Below are 11,921 nucleotides of genomic sequence, written 5' to 3'. Positions count from 1 at the left end.
TATGGGGAAGATCCCCAGCATCGCAGAACTGAAGTCAATAGAGCTACGCTATCTTATGCTATCTGAGCATGTGGTCTGGGATTTAGAGAATGTTTACAACTAATCCATAGGCTGCAGTGGTATTCTTCATTTTAAGTGTAGGGAATATCTCTGGAATTGGTAATAACTCTGAAACTAGAATGATGTTTTCAGAGCAGCCACTGTATAACCCAAAGTATAGCTTTTACTTAGAAATGAAAAACACCACCTCTTTTCTGTGTTATGGAAATAACTGGAACACACTCTTATAAAGTTGAACATGTATGGATTCATGTTTTAAACATGAGCTTCAGCACAATATTAATCTTATTCTGTTTTCCCCCTATTTCCCTACATTTAAAAAACCAATAAAGCCATAAAAGAACAAAACAGTGAACTAATGAGAAGCAAGGACATTACAGTAAAAGGCCACAGAAAAATGAAAAGTGATTGCAAATCTCCCATAGATATGATTAGACCTACTGCTTCAAAGGGAAAAAATACAGGTCTAGTATATTCAGTCATATTTTTTTCTGGTTTAATTTTTTGATTGCAAATAAACTATTTGATACATTTGTCCCTTTTTTCTTGTCCATTATCCAACCTGCACTCTTCAGATATGGTTGTTATTTGTAAGAATAACAAATCTCAGGCTAGAGGATGCCTAAAAATTATTCTCTATCAGCTATTCACTATTTGTGGTGTACAACTGGCTTAGTAACTCTGGAGTAAACTCACACCACGCTTATCCCTTAGGATAGTCATAGATCGTTTTTGTTCCATTCTACCAGCACTCATTACAAACAAATGCTGGTGCTCTTGTTCATGTGAAAACGAATGAGCAAAATTCTGCCCTCCCATAGCCACTCATTCCAGACCCAAACCACCTCTCAATGGCAGCAAAAGATCTGCAAGGTGAATGAGTTCAGAATAGATCCACAATGTGGAGAAATCTGCCTGACTGCAATGACTCGATAAGAAAACAGAGGCTCAAAAAGAAGTGGACCTCTAATTATGTCAACCCAGCATCTAAAGCCTGCAGTAGAGGAGTACTGCACTTTCTACTGCTACTCCATGATCTGGAGATTTTATTTTCACACAGAACCTACCACAACCAAGACCCTCTGGCTCGATGCAGGGAGTAGGATTTGGCAGATAGAAACGAGAGACGGAAAAGGCCTGTACTCCATCTGCCCAGCCAGTATACTATTGTTCTCTACGGTATATTTTCCTGTGCTCTGTATACATACAGTTTTGGCTACCAGCACAGAAATTCAGAACATAACATTGTCTCACGGGCTGGAATGTAATTTGCATTTGTGATGCTGATACATTGATGTCTAATGATTTTAGTTTAGCAGCAATGCACTTATTACAATGAGTAGTAGTTTGTATTACCGGAGAGCCTAGGCACCCCAGCCACAGACTAGGACCTCCTGGTGGTAGGTGCTGTATAGACACAGAACAAAAAGACAGTCCCTGTCCCAAAGAGCTTATTGTAATCTATGAAATACATCCACCTTTCATTCACACACGTATTAGGCATCATAACAGACTTCTTGAGTGCTCAAAGTCTGTTATCAAAGCACTTATTTTTGGAGTTGTTTTCCAATATTTTCATCTCTCTGCAGGCATTGATGATATTGACAGACACACTGATCTACAATGAAAGCAATTCCACTGCATCAGGAACACTCCTTTCCCAATCCTCTGGGGCAGTCTCAATAACAAACACTGCTCAGAATACCAGCCGTGGCAGGATACTATCAGACGTTAGTTCCTTTGGGTGCAACCAGGAACCTGAGCTGACAAGCAGGGTTGTACACAAAGAGGCCTATTCCCTACAGTGGCTTGCCAGCAATGGTCTCCATGCTATATTCAGCAAACAGGTGTGACATATGGAAAGATGGTTTCTCAAGCCATCTGAAGTTTTCATTTGGATGCTGAGATTGTATTAAGAGTGACAGGCGATTGCCATCTGGTGATTTCACCCTCAAAATGAAATAGCCACCGGTGCACCCGGCATCACACATTTTCATTCATATCATGATCACAGTGAAGTCAATTAAAACAAAGCACTTTTCCTTCTCTGTTCCACGATCCACCCTCCAGGGTTTACGTCCATTTGTAACATCTTCATCACCCACTTGTCTTTCCGTGCACCATCAATGAACTCATCAAGGGACAATTGCCCTGTAGAAGAAATGGGGAAGATAGAGATTGATAGAGTGTGACAGAAAGGCCTGGTTTACACTTAACATTTAGGTTGACATAGCTGTGTTGACCTAACCCCCAGTGTAGACACAGCTAGGAAGATGGAAGAATGCTTCTGTTAGTCTAGCTACACCTCACGCAGGGAAGTGGTGTTCCTTCAGTCAGCATAGGCTGTGTCTACACTCTGGCTATGTCTACACTAAACACCACCGGTAGTGGCATTTAAGGGACATGCAACTACATGCCACAGTGAAAAGCACATCGTCTCCACACTGGGGTGTGTAGCTACACATGTCAGTTAAAGGCTCCGGCAAAGGGAAGGCAGCGGGGGAAAGGCTGACCCTCTACTGGAGTCTTTCCCTGTGGCGGGGAAAGGCTGCAGCCGTGAGGAGGCAGCAGGACACTACACTGCTAAAAGTAGCATTGTAGCTGGAGAGGCATTGCTTGGGCAAATAGAGAGTGTGTAGGGTATGGACTTGAATACATACCCACAACCTACAGGCATGTCTTTACTTACCTAAGCTATGCCTCACCAACTACACTGCTATCTTTACCTATGCTAGGGGGACTACGTATGTATGTACCCTACATGCTGCCAAAAGAAGGGCGCAGTGTAGATGCACCCTATGAGGTTATGCCGGCATACCTATGGTGCCATAGCTATGTTGGTGTAGTCCCTGTAGTGTAGACATACTCAAAGTCAGAGAGAAGAGGAGAAAAGGAAGTAAAAATGATATTCTCTACGTTAAATGCAAATGTAACAATGAGGGCAACAATTCAGTACCAGTCCTCTGCTCATCAATATGTGACCTGTCTTCCAGGGTGCTGTAAAATCACCAAATGTATAGGTATTTCAGGTTTCAATCCATCCCACAACACAGTTACGCAAAGTTTGTCATCGGATCCCTTTCCTAAGGCCTTGTCTACATGGGAGAAATTGACTGTTCAGAATAATTATTCAACTATCACTATTCTGGTATAATTTTGCTATTCTGGAATAACTCCTGTGTGGCCTCTCTATTACTAAATAAAGGTGATTTTATCTGGAGGAATTATTCCAAAGCAGAGTAATTACTCTCCAATAAAGTCACTTTTATTTTGGAACAGTGTCCACATGGGGTTATTCCAGAATAGCTAATATTCTAAAATAGCTATTCTGGTCAATTTCCCTATGTAGACAAGGCCTAAGAGACAGAAAAATATTCAGGCCTATCCTTCATTGAGTGGGCTTTTGACTAAGATCAAATGTTGCTATAGTTTGATATCTGATACATCCTTTCTCAGGCGAACTCTGAACCTGATCCTGCAAACCGTTACTGATCTGAGTGGTCCCATTGACTTCAATGGCACTATAAAGGACTACTCCAGGGTTTCAGGATTGAGCCTTGTATTCTGCCTTTGCAGGGTAGCCCATCATTTGAGGGGGAGGGATAGCTCAGTGGTTTGAGCATTGGCCTGCTAAACCCAGGGTTACAAGCTCAATCCTTGAGGGGGCCACTTAGGGATCTGGGGCAAAATCAGTACTTGGTCCTGCTAGTGAAGGCAGGGGGCTGGACTCAATGACCTTTCAAGGTCCATTCTAGGAGATAGGATAATCTCAGAGATGTAGATGGGTGTGGTATAGTTACTTAGCTAGATTAGAAGATCTTTCCCATGTTGAACTCCTGTTTTCTTATGTTATGATAACACAAAATGTTCTCCCTCCTCTTGATATTGACCTTAAAGGACTTACTTCAAGATTTACCCCAATGTAACTGAGAACAGAGCTTGGTCCACCATGTCTAATATGAATAAGATGATCTTCCTTCTAGGTGATCAACAATAAAGCTGATTAAATTGGTCTAGCCAGCAGAGGTGTTTGTTCACAAGGCATGAATCCAACCTGAGCTGTAAATTTCTTACCGTCCCCATTCTCATCCACTAACTGAAATATCCTGTCCACGACTTCCTCGGGGGAGAGCAGTGGAGTCCTCTCTTCCATTTCCGACCGACACACTTTCTTCAGCCTGTAAATAGACTGGAAGAAACGAAGCTTGTGAGTAAACAGGGCTGGCACCAAACGGCAAAGAAAGAGAGTTATTAATGATGACATTTAGCACGTTGAACATGCTGTCTGTCTGTGTCTATTACAAACATTAATCAAACCTCAATGCTCCCCTGCAAGCTAGGTAAGCAAGTATTATTGTCCCCATTTTACAAATGGGAAAATTCATAGCATGTCAGTGGCATATCTGGGGAAAGAACCCTAGTGCATCTATCCATGCCTCCCAGATCTGTACTTAGACTGCTCGTTCACATCTCATTATTAGTATTATTACTAATATATTTGAGGTGTAGGTAGTTGCTGATATAGGGGCCAACTTTGGCAGTCACTGTGCTACTTCTGGCCCTGCTGTCGCTCTCCAGCTGCAGAAAAAAATTCTCTGCTAATAGAAAGAAAAAGAGGGGGAATGGAAATAATAATAATAATTAAGTGAAAGTAAGAATAAATGTTATTATTGGTTAATTAATTAATCTAAATCCTCAGGATTGTTTCCTCTTCTGGGTCCAATTCTGCTCTCATGGAAGTTTTTGCCACTGAATTCAATGGGAGCAGGAACAGATCCTTGCATGCAAACCCCTAGAAGCATTTTAGTCTGTAAACATGTCTAAAATGCAAAAACCCAGTAATAATAATGACCGTGCATTTATGTAGCACCTTTCATCCAAGCAGATCTCAAATAGATGTACCAGACAGGTTCCTAATACAATTTCAGGCTAAGAGCAGATACACTAGTATGTTAAAATATCTGGTCCAAATTGGAGTCAGTGGTATTACTCAAGATTTGGAGTGGTGTAGTTGAAAGCACAGAGTGGTCTATTCTGTTTTCTGTCACTAGAATCAGACAGGTCTTTTCTATTCACCCCTCCATCCCAGCTGCTCTTGGGACAAATGCCTCTTCAGCACCAATTGTGTTCATGAGGCTGAAGTGTTTGGCTGGCATCTTGCCAGCCTGGAGATTGGTGAAGGCATGACAGAGTCATGCCTGATTCCCCGTTGACCTTAAAACTATGGCTAAACTTCATTAGGGCTGTCCTCCCTGATGGTGCTGGTCAAAGGATCCTTACCACATCTGCTGCCCATGATCTATCCAAAAAGAGGGGTCAATTGGTTTTAGTGAAGAAGATACTGGCTAATTATAATCCCCTCTGTGACTACTAAGTATTTCCCTTGTTGGTTAGGAGAGAACTGCGCAGATACAAAATTTGTATCGGCATCCGATCCACAATCCGCAAACATGGCCTACGGATATCCGCATTTGCGGATGTGGATATTTGTGGATATAAAGCAGATTTCCACAGATTTGCAGGGCTCTAAGAATTTGGAAGAGGTTAAGTGCTCAGATACCACAATGAAGAGAGAGAGAGAGACAGACAGACAGACAGACAGAGATATGCAACCTTAATTCTTTCAAAGGAAAGCTGATCCTGCCTTGTCAAAGAGAACCTGTGCCAAGAAGAGCTAGTCCTTCCTGATTTCTCTGAACATATTCATTATTCATAAAGATTTTTCTAAGATTTCAGCTGATACATTTTCAGCCTACAGGGTATCCATGAACTGGGGACTGTGACTATTTGCTATTTTTTTATTCATGATGTCTGACTGATCACTTATGTCACATCGTATGTTTCTGATCCCTGACTGGGTAACTGAAAACTTTTAAACAGGAGAAGACTGAATAAGGCATAGTGAATATCCTTGTTTCATGCACAAGCAACCTGGCTCACGTACGAAAAAACAGCCTTTTTTCCAACCACTTGTGTGTACAAAGCTCATTCAAGCAAATGTTCATCAAAGGGACCTCATCAAACCGAACACTGATGGGGATTCTAATGGATATTAATGCTGTTTTTGCAGCATTCACCTGATTCTAGTTATGAGCCTAATCCCAGCAATTCATCCTCTCCAATTAGAACCAGAGAATAAAATTCACCCTTTTCCCTCACCCTGATCATTATTTATTCCATACTCATTTCACATGTGACAATGACATCAGTAAATTAGAGCTGGTCAAATTTTTCCAAATTTTGACTTTTCAACAAAACAAAGGGATTTTTTTTCCCAGAAAGTTTCCCTTTCTTTGAACAGCTTTTTTGATACACTGTCTTTTCAGAGAATCTCAAAGGGGTTTATAATCACTAATTAGGTCTCACAAATATCCCTGTGAAGTAGGTACATATAATGATACCCAGATCAGGTAACCGCAGCACAGAGATCGAGAGTTTTGTCCAAGGTCACACAAGAACTAGAACCTGTGAATCCTGGCGCTTAATCCCTTCACCCTAAACCTCTAGACCACAAGCTCTCCCTCAACAGCTCTGTAAGTATGAACAGCAATTGCAGAATAAATAACAGAAATTCACAGTGTGGATCAGCAAGGATGATTCTGCCCAGTATTACCACTAACTTGTGTCTCTCCCCTTACTGCACACTATTCAAGCAGGAAACCTTGATCCAGACCCATAAATAATATGGGGGTGAAATTCACCCCTTCCACACCAGCCAGCGTATGTGTTGTTGTATGAGGAATTCACTGGTGGTTACAGGGACAGGTCCTCCTTGGCAACTGGGCCTGCCTCCTGCCTTCCTTGGCCTCTTATGCACGGTATGTTGGCAGCTGATCCATATATCTGCAGATCATGGAACTTATTCCCTGGCCTGCCCCAGTGGTTCCCACCAGGCCATTGCACAAAGGATGTGGTAGTCCCTGTCACTAAGGCTGGCCATTCTCACTTAGGGCTTCATCATTATCCCGAATTATTTCTGCAATTGCTAACTCATTTGAGAACAGTACAGGTCATTATGTTGAGCAGGGAAGGGTGTCTTGCTTAATGACATTAATCCCTTGGCTCATGAATAGTATGGGGCATAAAGAGCCTCCCTGTTAGGGTGATTTTACTCCAAATGAGTAGATAGATTTAGATCTTGGGCTTAAGGCATTGAACTGGGGCAGAGAAGATGGTTCCCTCCCGGCTTTGCCACAGGCTCCCTTTCTTTGAGCAAATCACTTAATTTCTCTGTGCTTCCCTTCCCCATCTGTAACATGGGGATAATAACTCTTACTTACATCCTTTGTCTGTCTTGTCTACTCAGTTTGTTAGCTCTTTGAGGAACAGACTGCCTTTACTATACTGTATGTATATATAGTGCCTAGCATAATGGGCCCCTGGTCTCAGTTGGCTCCTCTAGATGTTAGTAACAGTGAAGTCCTACTTACATCAACTATTTCTAAGAGCTCAGGTTTGTCTATGCAGCCGTTCCCATCCTTGTCATACACTTTGAATGTCCATTTCAGCTTGTGTTCCAATTTTCCTCGTAGGACAAGATTCAAAGCAGCCACATACTCCAGAAAATCAATGGTGTTATCCTGTAGACACAAGAGAGGCAACCACAGGGACACTTAGTCATACCCGATCAATACAATTGTGTAAACAAGGATGAAAAATATGCTGAGGTGATTCTCTTGATTATGTGGTTATTTATTTATTTATTTGCTTCCTTACATTTTTTAAGGAATCCTGTGCACTTTCAAGCCAATTGATTGATTGATTGTGCAAAGTGGGATCCGTTGTTGAATCTGATCGGAAGGTTTCAGATGTTCACTGTCTTAGACAAAAAAAACAGAGCCTTCCCCAACTGCTATGTTTAACTAGGTGAGAAGGGAAAATACAAGGAAAAAATCAGGTCAAGTCTTGTATATACAGAATTTTTTAAGCTGTGGTCTATTTATTTTAATAAGGAACAAAAAACGCTGTTTAAAATGTGCATTTATTTTAGTGTGCTCTAGAATTGCTCACAGTGGATGAAATTCACTCCTGTGCAGAGGGCCAGCCAAAGTCTATGCTTTGCATAAGTCCCGCTTAAGCCCCACTTAAGCTCTGCTTTGAGAGATTTAACTGGGACTTAGTACCATATAGTCCTTTGCCCAGGGATGAATTTCACCTTCTGTGACCCTGCTGGATTGAAACTGATATCAGCCCAGAGTAATCTGAATTTCCAAACAACAGAAGATTTTTAACAATATAAAGATAAACCACGATCCAGTCTACAAAGGTACTTGTGAGCTGGTGTCTATAACTTGATGTGCTGCTGCATGGAGATCTGAGGTTCAAAGGGAGAACATAGTGACTTTTCATGAATACCTAAAGCTACAGACCTGGGTCTAGATCTTTAACTGGTGCAAATTGCTGCAGCTACATTGACTTCAATAGATTTAAGCCAGTTTACACCAGCTGAGGATCTGGCCCCAGATTCCCTACCACTAAGTCCGAGGACTGTCTCCCCTCAGGGCAGGTTGCCCTCAGAGAGGCCCTGCTATGTAATACTGGATTTACAGGCGCATCAGCTCATGGCCAGTGATCAGGAGATTGGAAGATGCACAGGAGAATACTCAGACAGCCTACCAAAATGTGCACTTCTTGAGGCAGTGGGAATCACTTGCCAATGCCCAGCATGTTCATCCAGTTTATTATGGCTATTCCGTAACAGTTTTGGTGGGTCTGTGCTTTATGGGAAGACCAAAAGATCTATACTTTGCAGGCTATGATGTCAGAAAGATTTCCTTACATTCACCCTCTTAACATTTTGTGAGTATTATGATCATTACATTGTTGTTAAAAATATCCCCTTTTTCATTCCATTCATGCCTGCGCTTCTCTCCTGCTCGTGCTAATGGGAAGTATGTACAGTATGTGCACCCACTGCAAAACTGACTTTTATGACCTGATACTGCAACTGTTAGTGTGCAGGTCCCCAGTTGCCCCTGGTTGGAGCTCCAGTCATATAAATGGGGCACTCACGTGCTGTCATTTGCAAGACAGGGGCCTGTGTTTGTTTGGAAATGCAAACTTTGCTGAATTTGTATCATTTCAAATTAGAGTAATGCACAGGCAACCGCACAGACACTTAGTCAGTTCCAATGCCCATTTAGACACAGTTTAACACCTTTAAGAAACAATCTTAATGAGATTAAACTGCATTGAAAAACACCCCTTTTAGCTCATGTAAATAGCAAGGCCCTGAAAGTCAGTGGGGTTACACAGGTGCCCACCGGCATGGCTGCAGTTGCAGTACTTGGGCTTAAGGTTTTGTAGAAGCTTCTTTTCAGCAACCTAATTTCTGAGCCAAATGTGATTTGTCAGTCTCTTTCATGGCCTCCCCTGCTATCCTTTCTCTGGACTTGACCCTACTGGTTTCAATGGAAGCAGGATAGGGACCCTCTATATCTAATGGAAGGCTGATGTCCGTCACTTCTTTGTCCTACAATGACTTGCAATAATGGTCACCACCATACAACTAATATGGTGGTGAAACTTAGGAGAGTTGTGGGAACTCACCTTCCCTCTAATGTCAGTGGGAGCTGGCTGCTTAACTCCTTACAAAATCTATCTACCTATCTATCTAACTAACTGATAAGGTTAATATTTAGCAAAACAGATTGGAATTAGGAGCCTATTTGTCCATTGCCTTGACCTCGGTCATCATTTTCACCAACACAAAGTTAGTACACAGTGGGCATAAAGTGTTCCTGAACTGGAATGGTAGCACTTCACACCCATTTTGCAAAGGTGTAAATGACAACACAACAGAGAATCAGACCCAGAATGTTATAATCATTTAAGCCACTTCTTACTTCTTGAATGGCTTAAATCAATCTATTGTTTAACTTCCACCTGTTTATCATTATTTGCGCACATGATACAGAGCACTTTTCCCAATCCAAAACGCTTTTCTTGTTTATAACATAGCTGATGTTAAAAAGATGGGTTGATCGTCACTACTTAGGGGCTTATCTCGCATTGCCCGTGGAAAGAGCAGCTATGAAAATTATTTACATTATATCAGAGAATTATGAATGCTCCTATGAGAGCAGTGGAGATGACATTTCAGAGCATTGGAAACTAATAAGGACCAAATATTGTCATGATAGTACAAATAATTAAAGTTAACAGAAATGAGATAAATGGTAACTCTTCAGGATAGAGATTGTCTTCTTTTGTGGCTTGCACATTTCTGGTGCTTCATTAATCATCAATCATCATCATGAGTTACCGTGGGAGTAAAATGAGCCAGTGAAATCAGGGGGGCTGCTTGCAGAGTGAAGTACTAATCAGGATGAGTAAGAGTGGCAGAATCTGGCTCACTAATAGTCATCTCAGCACTGGATCAATACTTGAACAGTGAGCTCCAGGGGGTGCTCCGGCGTGACTGAAAAAAAGAGCACTTTGTCCTGTTATTTTGGCCCACCAGCTTCGCTTTAGTTCTATATTAACTATATACCACGGGGCTTTTAGGACCTGATCCAAAGACTAATTAAGTCAATTGGAATCTTTCTATTGACTTTGGTGGACTTTAGAGTAGGCCCAAAGTGAAATGACTTCCTGCACATAACAGCTTCACTCAGCAGATGTTTCACTAAAACTAGGATTGCAGTCTGTGCATTCATGGCACTGTCAGTACAAGACTCTCATTCCATTTCACAGAATACAGAACCTCACTAGACCTTCATTCACTACAATTCCCTCTATACCATGAGAGGAAGATAACTTTTTGGCATTCATCTCCCTAGCCAGCTCTACTGTCTGAGGCTCTTTGGGAAAAATTGCCTAACATGGGAGAGCCTAAAGTTAAGCATCTAAATCCATAGTTAGGCATCGGAGTGAGAAAACGTTGGCCTTAATTGCTACCTATGGTTTAGATTCAGCTACCAGAACTATAGAGGATGTTTTCATTTAGTTAATCCTTGCATCATGGGAGGAACTAGAGCTCCTTCTTGGACTACCAGGGCTCAACCCTGATAGATCTGTCACTAACTTTGTCTCAAACTTAATAAAAAACAAACCACAGGACGCAATGAGCCAAGACAATTCCCAAATTTCCGACGGAAAAGAAGACTGGTGATTGATCTACTTAACCAGACCACTACTGCGGGTTTTTGACACTTACCCCATTCTTATCAAAAGCTTTGAACATAGTCTCAATATACTCTGCTGCTTCCTGGTTATCCTGGACTCCAAAGAAGCGTTTGAATTCATGCATGAAGAGAGTCCCGCTGGGACATTCCACTACAAACTTCTTATACCATTCCTGCAACTCAGCAACATCAATGTCTGTTTGTTCCCCTTCCTCATTGGTGAAATGTTGTCCCATGTTGCTCCCAAAAACAGAAGAGAAAGAAAAAAGAAAGGAAAATTTAGTCAATGACCTTTAGTTTATATTGTTCCTTTTTCTCCTTCAGCTGCTTTTTCTTTCTTCAGTTTCTTCTTGGGTTATTTCCTGTCTTTGTTTCTCTTTCCTGTCTTTCATGGGTACTGTATATTTCTGTTTTGTCACCTTGTGTTGCTTTTGTATATTTCTTCTCTTCTTTCTTTCTTTCTCTTTCCTTCTATTCTGTGGTCTCTGCTCAGCCCTACAATCTCATTCCCTCACTAGAGGATCCGGGAGTGGGTTTCCTTAGTTAAATTAGTACATGTGATGTCAGACTTGGATAAAAATAACTAAGATCATTAGGAGATTCCCACTATGCGTCACAGAGACCTTCACATGTTCCAGAGCTGTGCCTCATTTAAGAACAAACTCCAGGCAGGATCAAAATGATTTCTAATGTCAATCTAAGGATTTGAAAGCTGAGGTTCCCTCTAATATGTGA

The 11,921-nt window shown here is 41.5% G+C and overlaps 1 protein-coding gene across 1 annotated transcript; it reads right to left on the bottom strand.

The window, feature by feature from the left end:
- Positions 1-2,072: 2,072 nt before the first annotated feature.
- Positions 2,073-11,422, bottom strand: GUCA1B (guanylate cyclase activator 1B). Its single transcript, XM_024201797.1, has 4 exons — positions 11,219-11,422; positions 7,491-7,640; positions 4,135-4,249; positions 2,073-2,211 (listed from the first exon to the last, which is right to left on the bottom strand). Exons 1-4 carry the CDS (start codon positions 11,420-11,422, stop codon positions 2,084-2,086), a joined length of 597 nt encoding a protein of 198 aa, XP_024057565.1. The 3' UTR covers positions 2,073-2,083.
- Between the last annotated feature and the right edge of the window lie 499 nt (positions 11,423-11,921).

This window comes from Terrapene carolina, unplaced genomic scaffold, assembly GCF_002925995.2.
Source record: "Terrapene carolina triunguis isolate 2854851 unplaced genomic scaffold, T_m_triunguis-2.0 Scaffold926, whole genome shotgun sequence".
In the NCBI taxonomy this organism is placed as follows: domain Eukaryota; kingdom Metazoa; phylum Chordata; order Testudines; family Emydidae; genus Terrapene; species Terrapene triunguis.
The sequence above is the reverse complement of the archived record's forward strand: the minus strand, read 5'-3'. Positions and strand labels throughout refer to the sequence as shown.

Excerpts from the sequence above, each read along its gene's own strand:
- GUCA1B (XM_024201797.1), bottom strand. The coding sequence starts at position 11,422 with ATGGGACAACATTTCACCAATGAGGAAGGGGAACAAACAGACATTGAT. Across the intron at positions 4,250-7,490 it reads AGCTCTTAGAAATAGTTGAT|TCTATTTACAGGCTGAAGAA; the intron begins GTAAGTAGGACT and ends CGTTTCTTCCAG. Across the intron at positions 2,212-4,134 it reads AGTGGATGAGAATGGGGACG|GGCAATTGTCCCTTGATGAG; the intron begins GTAAGAAATTTA and ends TTTCTTCTACAG.